Raw genomic sequence first — 12,495 nt, forward strand, 5'->3', positions numbered from 1 at the left:
CCTTCCATTCGTCTGCTGTGCTCCTGCTCATCAGGCCACCAGTGGAAAGGATGATCGGTTTAAAGACCCCACCAGTGACTTTCGGAGCGTTCTTCGAGACGACCTGACCCACCTTGTCGAGCCAGTTCACGCACCGGTCCAAGCAGAATTCGGCCAGCTTGCTGTTGGGGGTGCTTGGGGTGGCTGTGCTCCTCGCGTCTCGGTCCCCGAGGGAGTAAACCTTCAGGTCGTAGTCAGTGAAGGCCAGAGCGCTGGAACCTCTGACCCGAAGGTCGTTTCTCCTTTGTCCCGACAGCGTGTGGGGCTCAATCTCAACCGTGGCACCTTGGATTTGTTTGAGGTGTTGATAGATGACGCGGTTGATGGCATTGTGCCGGCGCTGGGTCCAGGGGTTGCGGGCGCGGCAAAGCTCGTCGTGACCCAAAGGTGAGTCCGACCCACAGAAGCGACAGACAGGTATCGAGGAGCCGACCAGGGTGCGGTCGTGGAGACCCGAGGCAATCTCGACGTTGGAAAGGCGCAGGGGCTGAAGGTAAGGGATGACTGATAACCAACTTCGGCCGAGTCTGGAGGCATTCTCGGTGAGTCGCTTGCGTTCAGTGTCGCCGAGATTATGTAGGATGGCTTCCTGTTGCGATTCCCAGAGTTCTGCGCATCGAGTTCGTTGGGGGATCGGAGTTGGAGGTTCCTCTGGTGAAGAAAGGAGACCTAGGTTATCGAGGAGAGTGTCGGAGGCCTCGGCTGCCGAGCGGTAAGCAAGGGGGGCTACATCTTTGAAGGAAAGTAGACCTAGTCCGCCCAGTCGCGCTGGTAGCTTCGTCAACGATCTCCCTAGAGCCTCCTCTTCCGCCGTATCCTCTCGCTGCCTCATCCTCATCCTTTTCACCTCCTCCCATAGCATCGTGTCCAGCCTCTCCCATAGGTCTACAAGGTCGTCGGAGCGCAGGCTTCTCTGCAGGTGTCGTAGATTTTGCTGAATGCAGAACCGTAATAGAAGGAGCGCGTGTTGATGTGGAAGATCCTTGAGCTTGCCCACCTTTGCCATTTCCTTCCGAATCCTGCCTTCCAGAAACTCCGCTCGCTTCTCCTTACCTCCTACCATTGTCCCTAGCATCTTGAAGCCCTCCTGCCTGATCTCATCGAAGCTGATTAACTTGCATTTCTTTTCATTGAGCTTGATGGGTTAGGGGGTTATAGAGGTTGCATTTTTTCGTTGTTTAATTTATTGGGTTGTCGTGTGTGTTACCCGAATGAAAGAAACTACTTAAATAAACAACTTTTTAAAGAAAAGAAAAAATAATCCAACCTCCTCTTAGGGGTTATAGAGGTTGCATTTTTCGTTGTTTAATTTATTGGGTTGTCGTGTGGGTTGCCCGAATTAAAGAAACTACTTAAATAAACAACTTTTTAAAGAAAAGAAAAAATAATCCAACCTCCTCTTCCTCACAAGACCAGCGTCCTAGCCCTCGCCTTTACTAACTCGACACCAATCCGTTTCTCCATTTTCTCGAACCCCCCCACCGGCATCGCCTCCCTCCACTCCTTCCATTCGTCTGCTGTGCTCCTGCTCATCAGGCCACCAGTGGAAAGGATGATCGGTTTAAAGACCCCACCAGTGACTTTCGGAGCGTTCTTCGAGACGACCTGACCCACCTTGTCGAGCCAGTTCACGCACCGGTCCAAGCAGAATTCGGCCAGCTTGCTGTTGGGGGTGCTTGGGGTGGCTGTGCTCCTCGCGTCTCGGTCCCCGAGGGAGTAAACCTTCAGGTCGTAGTCAGTGAAGGCCAGAGCGCTGGAACCTCTGACCCGAAGGTCGTTTCTCCTTTGTCCCGACAGCGTGTGGGGCTCAATCTCAACCGTGGCACCTTGGATTTGTTTGAGGTGTTGATAGATGACGCGGTTGATGGCATTGTGCCGGCGCTGGGTCCAGGGGTTGCGGGCGCGGCAAAGCTCGTCGTGACCCAAAGGTGAGTCCGACCCACAGAAGCGACAGACAGGTATCGAGGAGCCGACCAGGGTGCGGTCGTGGAGACCCGAGGCAATCTCGACGTTGGAAAGGCGCAGGGGCTGAAGGTAAGGGATGACTGATAACCAACTTCGGCCGAGTCTGGAGGCATTCTCGGTGAGCCGCTTGCGTTCAGTGTCGCCGAGATTACGTAGAATGGCTTCCTGTTGCGATTCCCAGAGTTCTGCGCATCGAGTTCGTTGGGGGACCGGTGTTGGAGGTTCCTCTGGCGAAGAAAGGAGACCTAGGTTATCGAGGAGAGTGTCGGAGGCCTCGGCTGCCGAGCGGTAAGCAAGGGGGGCTACATCTTTGAAGGAAAGTAGACTTAGGGGGTTATAGAGGTTGCATTTTTCGTTGTTTAATTTATTGGGTTGTCGTGTGGGTTGCCCGAATTAAAGAAACTACTTAAATAAACAACTTTTTAAAGAAAAGAAAAAATAATCCAACCTCCTCTTCCTCACAAGACCAGCGTCCTAGCCCTCGCCTTTACTAACTCGACACCAATCCGTTTCTCCATTTTCTCGAACCCCCCCACCGGCATCGCCTCCCTCCACTCCTTCCATTCGTCTGCTGTGCTCCTGCTCATCAGGCCACCAGTGGAAAGGATGATCGGTTTAAAGACCCCACCAGTGACTTTCGGAGCGTTCTTCGAGACGACCTGACCCACCTTGTCGAGCCAGTTAGGGGGTTATAGAGGTTGCATTTTTCGTTGTTTAATTTATTGGGTTGTCGTGTGGGTTGCCCGAATTAAAGAAACTACTTAAATAAACAACTTTTTAAAGAAAAGAAAAAATAATCCAACCTCCTCTTCCTCACAAGACCAGCGTCCTCGCTTTTGCTTTGACCAACTCGACACCAATTCGCTTCTCCATCCTCTCAAACGCACCCGCCGGCATCGCCTCCCTCCCAGTCCTGCCACTCATCGGCTGTGCTCCTGCTCACCAGGCCACCAGTGGATAAGATGATCGGTTTGAAAACCCCACCAGTGACCTTTGGAGCGTTCTTCGAGACGACCTGGCCCACCTTGTCGAGCCAGTTCACGCACCGATCCAGGCAGAAGTCGGCCAGCTTGCTGTTGGGGGAGCTGGGGGGGACAGTGCTTCGAGCATCGCGGTCGCCGAGGGCGTAAACCTTCAGGTCGTAGTCAGCGAAGGCTAAAGCGCTAGGTCCTCTGACCCGAAGGTCGTTTCTCCTTTGTCCTGACAGCGTGTGAGGCTCGATCTCGACAGTGGCACCTTGAATTTGCTTGAGGTGCTGGAAGATGACACGGTTGATGGCGTTGCCGCAGGGAATGGCCAACCTGCGTTGGAAGTGCCGGTCCCATCCCCATCTCCCCCAGCACTTCCAGAGACGACAGTGGTGAGTGCCTTTTTCCTCGGATGCTAATTCAAATTCTGATCAGTGTTGAAAGTGCAATTCGGTTTTCGACTTCATCCGCAGGAAGTACCCTGGCCCCCAAGAAATGCAGGAACTGCTGCGAAGTTTCAAGGAAAGGGGGATTCAAATCCCTTGTCCTGTGGGCGGTCCTGGGGAAGGACACGAGTTACGGAATGCTGGAGGGAAGGCAAGGTTCCGGTTGCGATGCAAGTTCCGGAAGTGTAAAACTTCAATGGAGCTTGTACCATCACCGTACTGGATAAAAACCTTGATTGAGGAAGGCCGTCTGTGCCGCTCACCATGGAGCAATTCTACGCATTCGGTCTTTCTGATCGCCCAGGCTATGAAGCACTGCTCTTCATTGTGGGCCTCTCTTTCAAGAGCCGACAATAGACGCTTGGGTTCAAGTGTAACCGGACCGAGTCCGATGGACGCGACGGAGAGAGAAAATATATACAATACCGAGTAGATAGACTTTGTTACCAACATGCCATTTATTCTCGCTTGAGTCTCAATCTTTTTTGACAAAGACTTATCCTCTCCTTACCCAGCCACCTACTAAGGAGTCATCAACGTATAGAAAATACGATCAAGAAGCACGATATACGATACATCTCTATACACCCTTATGCAAGATGGAAGCACTGATTTTCCCCTTTTTCTAACACTACTTCACTTCAGCTCATCGTCTCTGTTCTACCCAAGCGCTACCCCACTCACATCCACTTCCCTTCCTTGTTCCTTCTCCTTCATCTTCGTCTCACTCTTACTCCCCGCCGCCGCCACAGCCTCATCGGCCCGCGCTTCGATTAACGCACGAGTTTCGGCAGCCTCAATAGCTTGAGCTTCAGCAGCCCTATCTTTCGCTCTGCGCTTTCCCGCGAGGACCACCTCCTGCCTATGCTGGATTTCTTCTTTCAGGCTCGCTAGTTGGTCGAGTTTGGTTTGCAGGGATTCGAGATGGGTTCGGATGTCAATGTTAATGTTGCTGTTTGGGGTGAGGGAGGGTGTAGAAGTGGTTATGTCGTTTAGCTGCCCTTCTGACGTGTCCACAGAGCTCTCATCCCCAGTGGCGCTCGCGTTCACAACGTTCGCGGCGTTGGCTCCGCTCGTCCTCAACATTTCCAAAACCCTAATCTCCTCTTCTAACCGTCTCTCAAGTGTTTCAATCTCCTCCTTCAACACCACTGTTTTACCGATAGCTTTCTTGTTACGGCCAGCTGAAGAGAGGACAATTCGGAGGGCGGTGTTGAACCAAAGCGGGTTGGGGTGGATTCTCGGTTGAGTGATTTTGAGGGTAGGGCGAGAAAAAGTGGAATCGAGAGTAGAAGAAAAGAAAGTGGTGACGATTTGGCTTAACCATCGGACTTGCTCCAACGCTGCAAACCTCAATCCTGCTCTGCACACGTACAACCCCATCTCTCTCACATTTGGTCGTCCTCGTCCGCCGTGGAAAACAGCCTCAGGGTCAGGGTGACGATGGAGGTAGATGTAATGAAGCATGGTTTTGATCATGTAGTCGGGTGGGATTGAGTTGGCATCGTCAAAGTCGGCCAAGTTGACGCACGCGCGCGCGGGTTCCGAGGAGGATGAGGAGGAGGAGGGAAGAAGAGAGAGAGGCATGGGGATAGATGGTAAGTATGTTGAAAAGGAACGACGATAAGATGGTTCGTGCTCCACCATTTCTGCTGGTTCTGTTGATTCTGCTGATTCTGCTGATTCTGCTAATATCGCCGTGTTTGCAGATGTCGAGGCAGAGATGTCTGAAGCATCTGTGTCGGAATGACGCACCCGACCTAACCAATCCCTCTCAGCTCTTGCAGCCCGTTCTTTGGCCATCATACTGCTCAACGTCGGGATCTCCTCTTCTATTACTTCTTCCGGGGTCAACTTTGCCGTCGTCGCTTCAGCCTCCATCATGTTTTCTTGGAACTCTCCGACCACAGAGGCAGAGGTAGCCATCATAGTGGAAGTGGGGGTGGTGGCTGACGCGGGGGCGGGAGAGGGAACCGAAAGATCGGGATACATCTTCTCAAAAGCTGTAATCATCCCCCACAGATTTCCTTCCCGGCCCATCATCTCAATCACCGCCAATTTAACTTGCGTCGGTAACTCCACTTTCAATCCCTCCCAGCCCAGCCCCAATCCACCCACATCCCTCCTCTTAATCCCGTAGCCTCCTCCCAAAATCACCCTCGTAAGATCTTCAAACCCTTCTCTCACTTTTTGATCCTGGACAGCAGCAGGCGAAGAAGTGTATCGTCCAGCGTCGAGGAGGACCAAAGCCGTTTGCTCGCCGGCTGGGACACCTTGGGATTGCATACCGCTGATGAGACGTTTAAGGGAAGAGATAGCAGAAAGAATCTCGCCTTGGGCTGTGGGAGCACGGTAAATGTTGAGCGAGAGCCAGCGGACGACGGAGCGGAGGGAGTAGTCGTAAAGGGTCCGCCATTCGGAGGGAGAAACCGTCGGGAGTGATGAGGAAGCGGCATCGCTAGAAGAAGAGGAAAGGGAAGGGGGAAAACGGGATTTGAGCTCGAGAAGAATCGATTCGCATCCCGTTTTGTCGCCTAATATTGAAAGTTTTCGAAGACCACCCGTGAGCACTCCAGGGGTATGCAACACTTCTTTCTTCTTTTCTCCTTCTTGCCTCGCACTATTTCGCCTGGGGGCAAGGATATCCCCAGCAACAACCCTCAACCTCATCTCCCACTCCGCAGCCAGCTTTCTAACTTTTCTTCGATGTTCTCTCACGACACTCGGGTTACGGGTGCGTGGATTGCCAATAAGGATTTTGATATCCGAGTATCGAGGGACGACTTGGCGGAATGTTTGATGGAGGACAGAGAGAGGAAAGGTCCGGCGGTATGCTTGTGGAAAGCTTGAGTAGAGGAGCCAGACAGCTTCAGCATGTTGGATGCTCAACATCTCGCCAGTGGTACTGGCGCTGATTGATTCAGGCTTTTCACCAGAATAAGGTTGAAGGAGTTTTTGAAGTTGACCAAGGGAGGCAGCAGGAATGGAGGAGGTAGGCGTTTGGGACCATGAGCCGCGTAAAGGGCTGGTAGGGAACGGGAGTTGGGAAATGGGAGAAGGAGGGATGGCGTTGATAGCTGATGGGAGTGGAAAGGGGTGGTAGCTGTCACTCTTTTTGTTCCTGTTGCTCCTCCTTGCAGATAGGTGCAGGTTGGAAAAAGAGCCTCTGTATGACGAGTCAGCGGCATTCGATTAGACATTGGAACTTTGAAGGGACGTACGTGTAAATATGGTTTTTTAACCTGACATTATTCAGTTTTCGGAGGGTATGGGGTACGCGCATGGCAGGATGTGAAGGTAGTTGCCGGCCTGACTGAGATGGGCAGCTGTGGTGGCCTTTTTTTGGTAGTTTTTTCTGTGGTGGATAGAGGGAATGGATGTTATGGCAAGTGAAGAGTGAATGCGGAAAAGACGGTTTTCGGCCGTCGTCGTGGTTTATATATGATGTTACGTAATTGGCCTCCACCCGCCAGAGTATTTTCTCAATCCCAACAACTACACTTTCTCTTGCACATCCAAAAATACATTGTAATCATATATCCGTATTCATCGAGATGCCCAACAACAGGAAGATTACAAAAAAGACAATCAAGGGAAAGGAAGGCCTCCATCCGGGATCACGAAAGGCTGCCCAGCTTACGCGGGTCCAGCTGAGGGTCGAGAAGCTCAAGGGAAATAACAAGGCAAGAAAAGATCATGTTTCTGCGAAGGGTACGTTTCGGGATGAACTTTGTGATGCGTCGACATATTGATTGATTTGTATCTTTGTCATCTACTGTCCCTTCCATTTACATTCCTATTCCTCGCGCGATATACGTGTACTTCTTTCCTCTTGCTCACTTTGTTCGCCCTGTTTCAACCATCTTCATCTGATCGCTCGCTCTCGCACAGTCCAGCGGCCACTCTTCTTCATCCACTCCCTCTCCTCCCCAAACCCGCTTACCCTCCCTTCCCTCAAAGCACTCATAACGGAAGTGTATCTCAAGCGACATGATCCCCGCATTGAAGAGCTTACACGAGAACGGAGGCCAGGGAGACCAAAGCCGAAGGAGTTGCTGGATTTGGAGGAGGTCAAAAAAAGGGAAACTGGAGAGTATGAGACAGGAATGGGTGGGTTTTCTTTTCCTTTTGCCATGTTTCCTTATTTGGGTTTTGGATTTCCTTCGATTTTTTGCGTCTTTTTCGAACATTCCCTGCGTCGACTGGTTTCCTCGTCTGGTGTATCATATCGCATCGCAGGCTTGGATGTTTTGCATTTTCGGATGCAGTCCAGCTTTGTAAGAGATTGTCATGCCCATAACTTAGTTAAGATCTTATTCTGTTTCCGGCTTTATCCTCTCTTCTTGTGAGAGATACGAGGTATCTACGAGGGTCGCGTCGTCTGCGTAGGATTCTCTAGGTAATGAGCGGAGCTCTGTGGTATCATAAGTATGGCTTGAAGAAAATTCGGGTTTGGCGATGACTCTTCGCCCTTTTGCGTCTACGTCTTTGTCTTTAATGTCGTTCCTTGCAATCCACTCGACTCCCAGTCCGCTTTCCAATTTTTCCAATCTTCTCCTCTTTGTTTCCACCATCCCCTTTTTCACCTTTTTCCGGACCACCTGCTAACTCTCTCCCAATCGCAGAGGTCCCAGACCTAACCCATCCCCCAACGACCCTTCTCATCCACTCATGGCTCAGTTCTCCCAACCCGCCTTCTATCGACCATTCACACATTGACCTCCTTCGACATATACGTGTATCCCCTCATGGGGAGGTATTGCTTACAAAGGAAGGGAGAACAGAAGAGATGGGTTTGGGGAATTGGAAGGGAGAGGGAGAGGGAGATGATTGGACTACTTTTTTGGAAGGGGTGAGCACGGAGAAACAGGGGCAAGAGATGGAGGAGTAAAGATGCTAAGGAGGAGTAGGTGTTGGGGGGTTGTTGAGTTATAGATGGTTATTTTTGAACATTATAACCCTCATCTTCGCTTATGTATGTATTATACGTTCGTCTCCATGTCCATCGTTGTCAAATGGTCATGATCAGTTCCGCAATAAAAGAACCTCATCCTGCGGCGATTGCAGTATAAACCGTCTTCATAGATTCATGTTCATAGCTCCATAGCTTCATGGTTTCAAGGTTTCATGATTTGATAATTTACTCGGAAACAATCTGCAGACCCGACCAGTAACCCCCACTCACCCACCCATCCAATGTATTCTCCCTGGACAGACCGACCATGCTTCATTCCCCTGCCCACCGCTCTTCCCATCAACCCAACCGCTTTACTTCTCCGCATCCGCGCCAGCCCTCCCGACCTTCAGCTGCACCCCCTCAGAAGGTCCGTTTTTCTTGACTTCGTACATCCCCGGAACGCTAGCAGGCTCATGAGGACAGTCGCACCGATCGGAAGGGGGAATGGAGGCAAGGGCTTGTTCGACGTGTTTGCCTTTTTTCAGTATGGGGTTTTTGTCAGCTCACGCCGTGAGTTGGTTGGTAAGTGGGGGTGGAGAGGGACGTGAGAGGGGAGAGGGAACGAAGAGGGAAAAAGAAGAAGACCCACCGCAACCCCACCAAGTGGGTTTACCATCGTTCGGGCAGGTGACTTGTTTACACATCTTTCTCCTACTTTTCCTTAAGAGGGTGTGTGAGGGAAACCAATTAATGATAAGTGCAGAGGATGGCAGCCGAACGAATGAAAAAAAAAAAAGAACAATGAATAGACGAAACGAGCGAGATGGGAATGACTTCTGACGTTGAGTCTCCACCAACATAATTAAGTTATTTCTACTACTGCGTTATCTTCACATCATGTCCCATGACGTCGTAAACTTCGATCTGCATAGAACCAAATGATTATGTAATCGATTTTGGCTGAGTTGAGGCAAAGTTCTATTGAATGGCATATGTTCGTAAACTTGCATGCAATTCCAATGCTGGAGAAAAGCTGCAGAACCCCTTGGGATACCTGAAACCCAGGCTTTGAAGAAAACCGTGCAAACACTCCTGTAGTTTCTTTTCCACAACCTCTGCAACCGACCCTTAAGAAAATCTAAAAGTAAAATCCGCAGACGTGCAACCAATATGTACTCATGAGCCGGGACCATGCTACTATTCTTCAAGCTGATATGAACGAAGCGTCCGTGTTAGGCGGATGTGGATGATCAGTCTTCCAGCCTGTTTGGGTACCCCTACAATGACGTTGATGGTTGCATTTTGGCCAGCTCAGCATCGTTCCCTCTCCACAACCCCGCGCTGCAGTTTATCACTATTAGCTTCGCGATCCTGCATGTAGGGAAAGAACAGAAACCATACTCACCCTACAATACCCATGCCATTTGAGGTGGACGAAATAAGTTTGCCGCTAATATGATTGCCCGAAATTGTCAAATATGATGGCGAACAAGGAAATCCTCCAGGCCCGCACTTTGCATCCTCGAGCGTGGTCGTCATAAATGCTGGCGTGAGATTTCTTAGACCTTCCGCCAATGCCGGGTCGACCTTGCCCTTATCAGCCCATTGAAGCGCTGCGACTCTGTACAATTCGTATTCCTCCCGTCTGAGTGCCCTCTTCGTACGCGCCTTATCGTCGTCAATTAACGCAATTGAATTCCTTTCACAAGGCAGAGAGAGTGTAGAATCGACAACTGCATAGACGATGGGATTGTCATAATCGACCTTCCTATCAAGGGATAGTCGCCGAGGACGAGGTCGCCAATGCAGCTTCAACGCTACTTTCGCGGCAAGGCCTGATAGCGGCAGAGGTAAGAGCATGCCGGATGTGGTATAAGGGACGTGAAAAGAGGCCTGGGTAGATTTAGCTATGGCCATCAGACAAAACCCTCACCTTCCATTTTTCAGCGGTTTCTGTGAAAGCTTCCGCCAAGACGGACTCTTCTACGGCTTCATCACGATCGACAACGCGGCCGACAAGCATTTGCGTTTCCCGACTATGTAATATGATCAGCCTCTCCAGCAACGCGCATATAATGCGTTCACTGACCGGTAGGTAGTGGAGGCTAGCATGTGGGTTTGCCAGATGATCTCGATGCCTAGTGTCGGGACTGGTATGAGATTTGGGGATCGAGCGAGGTTCATAAATCTGGAGGATCAATGTTATTTCATGATAATGCGTTGCAGATTCCAGGTTGACTTGACTCACTTGGCGTAACGCAACCTTGCCGTGTACAAAGCCTCTGACCTATCAACCCATGTTGAAGGATTCAACCATCCAAGGTGCTTGAGCGTATCGATGAAACCGATATGGCGAAAGGTCTGGCACCGGCGAGTTTTATCAGCTACTGTCCTTTCTACTGTTATTTCGAGGAATGCCAGATCTCACCGCGGGTGCAAGATCAATGCTCGCTTCCTCAGCTCCCACAAAGGCGCTTAACAATCTACTGATTTCTCTCTTGTCTACGCGAGGTAGCTGTTCCACTAAGAATGCAAATGCGTACGATCGACGCCACCGCCAGTGTTTACATAAACTTTTAGACTTGTCTTCTGACGTTTGTATGGACTTAAAAGGTATATCTAGCGGATGATTTAACAGCCCACCGGTGAGTATCCGAGTGCTGGCCCGTCAATGGTGAGTTGGGTTCAATATCTGGCAGAGAACTCACGCAAGTTGGCAATTAGACCTATCATACATGTCTGCGATCCGACGTGCAAGACGTCCAACTCCCATAGCCTCTTTGTCAATTCGTAGTCGACAGTTTGTTGTGGGACACTCGGCGACAAAAAGGCATTGTGCATATCCCTTCCCTCCCTCTAAGATCCAAGCTGTTGGTTGAACCTGTTAGTTGCGGTGTTTATCGCGACTTTGCAGCCCTACTCACGCCACGAAAATTTTGTTCGGCACCCGGGACAATTTACGGCCGCACTGGTTGATGATTCAAAGTGAACAATCGGATCGAAGGGTGTTCCAGTAGCCGCTTTCCACTCTCCAGGATCCACCGGTTGATAATCTAGGGTGTCAGGATCGATGCATGCAATCTGTTATCCAAATTGATGTGTGAGCACCTGCGTATAGACTGAGTTCACTTACAACTGATTCAAGTGGAAAATCAGGGAATGCAGATTGAGGATGGGTGGTACCCCCCTGAACGCTGTCATCATGATACCTGAAGAGGGGCAGGGTCAAAATCATAAGGAAAGAAACATAAGATAAGACTACTTACCAAATGGGGGAACCCAAATAAGTCGCCCACACTAGTAGGACATCCAGAGGGGGTAATGCTGTACTTTTCAGTGCTAGCAGCCGCTCCTGCCAGTAGCCAAACCTTCGGACTGCCATTTCCACAAACAAAGCCACCCTGCATTCTTCAGACAACGGTCCTTCGCAATCTGACGACCATGATGTAGAGCCGTTTACAGCTTGTACGGGTGAAACCTCGCTCACGGAATGTTCCAAGCTAATACACGAGCTCGTCCTGCGGACTTGATCGAGTACTTTAGAAAAAGCCGAAAGCAAGAGCAAATAGCCTTTTGCGCGGCCCACTGAACATGCTTCTTGGCAGCTGTTGGAGATGTAGGCAGGGATTGCGGTCGAGCTAGCGTAAGGAGGCAAGGTCGCATTGGTCTCTTGTCGAGGAAGTGGATTTCTTGTCTGAGCGGCATCAGACCTGACGTTGTTTATTTGTGAATCCCCGCTACTTCCACCCTCGCTCACACCGAGATAGTGGGACGACGAATAGGGTGAGTTCATTGTTTCTTCTCGTTCGTATGCGGGGGTCATCTTCAAAACGAAATTTGAGAATAGGATAAAGATTAGAGTATGGCGAAATTTCTAGCAGTCGGACCAATAACTGAGATCGTGGAAGCGTTGTTGATGATTGAGTGTTGCAATAAGTATCTTGTTTTTCTTCATTCAGTTTTGAGCTGTATGTCGACGACCTTGAACGTCACATTCCATTTCACGGACTGAAAGAAACGTGACCCATGGCTGATCAACTTTAGCTCCAGCAGCAGTCATCGTCCTGGGCTGGCCCCGTACCCGATCAGGAACCTCCACTATACGCAAACTTCCGATGTGCCAGCTGGCAGGGTGACAAGAGTTGCACTGTCATGACGTCAGATGTACGATCCATTTGAG

General features: G+C 50.4%; 6 protein-coding genes across 6 annotated transcripts; 2 read left to right on the plus strand and 4 right to left on the minus strand.

Moving 5' to 3' along the window:
- Positions 1-30: 30 nt before the first annotated feature.
- On the minus strand, positions 31-1,114 carry CNBE5210 (hypothetical protein; the record flags this gene model as incomplete). The annotated part of the gene is made up of 2 exons (XM_769952.1): positions 31-103; positions 135-1,114. 2 exons carry the CDS (start codon positions 1,112-1,114, stop codon positions 31-33), a joined length of 1,053 nt encoding a protein of 350 aa, XP_775045.1.
- Positions 1,115-1,443: 329 nt separating this feature from the next.
- Positions 1,444-2,591, minus strand: CNBE5220 (hypothetical protein; the record flags this gene model as incomplete). Its single annotated transcript, XM_769953.1, has 2 exons — positions 1,444-2,329; positions 2,467-2,591. 2 exons carry the CDS (start codon positions 2,589-2,591, stop codon positions 1,444-1,446), a joined length of 1,011 nt encoding a protein of 336 aa, XP_775046.1.
- A 675-nt stretch (positions 2,592-3,266) lies between these two features.
- Positions 3,267-3,851, plus strand: CNBE5230 (hypothetical protein; the record flags this gene model as incomplete). Its single annotated transcript, XM_769954.1, has 2 exons — positions 3,267-3,364; positions 3,446-3,851. 2 exons carry the CDS (start codon positions 3,267-3,269, stop codon positions 3,849-3,851), a joined length of 504 nt encoding a protein of 167 aa, XP_775047.1.
- A 192-nt stretch (positions 3,852-4,043) lies between these two features.
- On the minus strand, positions 4,044-6,701 carry CNBE5240 (hypothetical protein; the record flags this gene model as incomplete). The annotated part of the gene is made up of 3 exons (XM_769955.1): positions 4,044-4,049; positions 4,103-6,584; positions 6,640-6,701. The coding sequence occupies 3 exons, from the start codon at positions 6,699-6,701 to the stop codon at positions 4,044-4,046; spliced, it is 2,550 nt and encodes an 849-aa protein (XP_775048.1).
- A 271-nt stretch (positions 6,702-6,972) lies between these two features.
- Positions 6,973-8,309, plus strand: CNBE5250 (hypothetical protein; the record flags this gene model as incomplete). Its single annotated transcript, XM_769956.1, has 3 exons — positions 6,973-7,129; positions 7,310-7,528; positions 8,044-8,309. The coding sequence occupies 3 exons, from the start codon at positions 6,973-6,975 to the stop codon at positions 8,307-8,309; spliced, it is 642 nt and encodes a 213-aa protein (XP_775049.1).
- Positions 8,310-9,592: 1,283 nt separating this feature from the next.
- Positions 9,593-12,138, minus strand: CNBE5260 (hypothetical protein; the record flags this gene model as incomplete). Its single annotated transcript, XM_769957.1, has 10 exons — positions 9,593-9,656; positions 9,721-10,208; positions 10,249-10,351; positions 10,405-10,503; positions 10,564-10,676; positions 10,744-10,975; positions 11,024-11,183; positions 11,240-11,396; positions 11,449-11,524; positions 11,582-12,138. The coding sequence occupies 10 exons, from the start codon at positions 12,136-12,138 to the stop codon at positions 9,593-9,595; spliced, it is 2,049 nt and encodes a 682-aa protein (XP_775050.1).
- Positions 12,139-12,495: the final 357 nt, after the last annotated feature.

The sequence above is a fragment of the Cryptococcus neoformans genome, chromosome 5, assembly GCF_000149385.1.
Source record: "Cryptococcus neoformans var. neoformans B-3501A chromosome 5, whole genome shotgun sequence".
Classification (NCBI taxonomy): domain Eukaryota; kingdom Fungi; phylum Basidiomycota; class Tremellomycetes; order Tremellales; family Cryptococcaceae; genus Cryptococcus; species Cryptococcus deneoformans.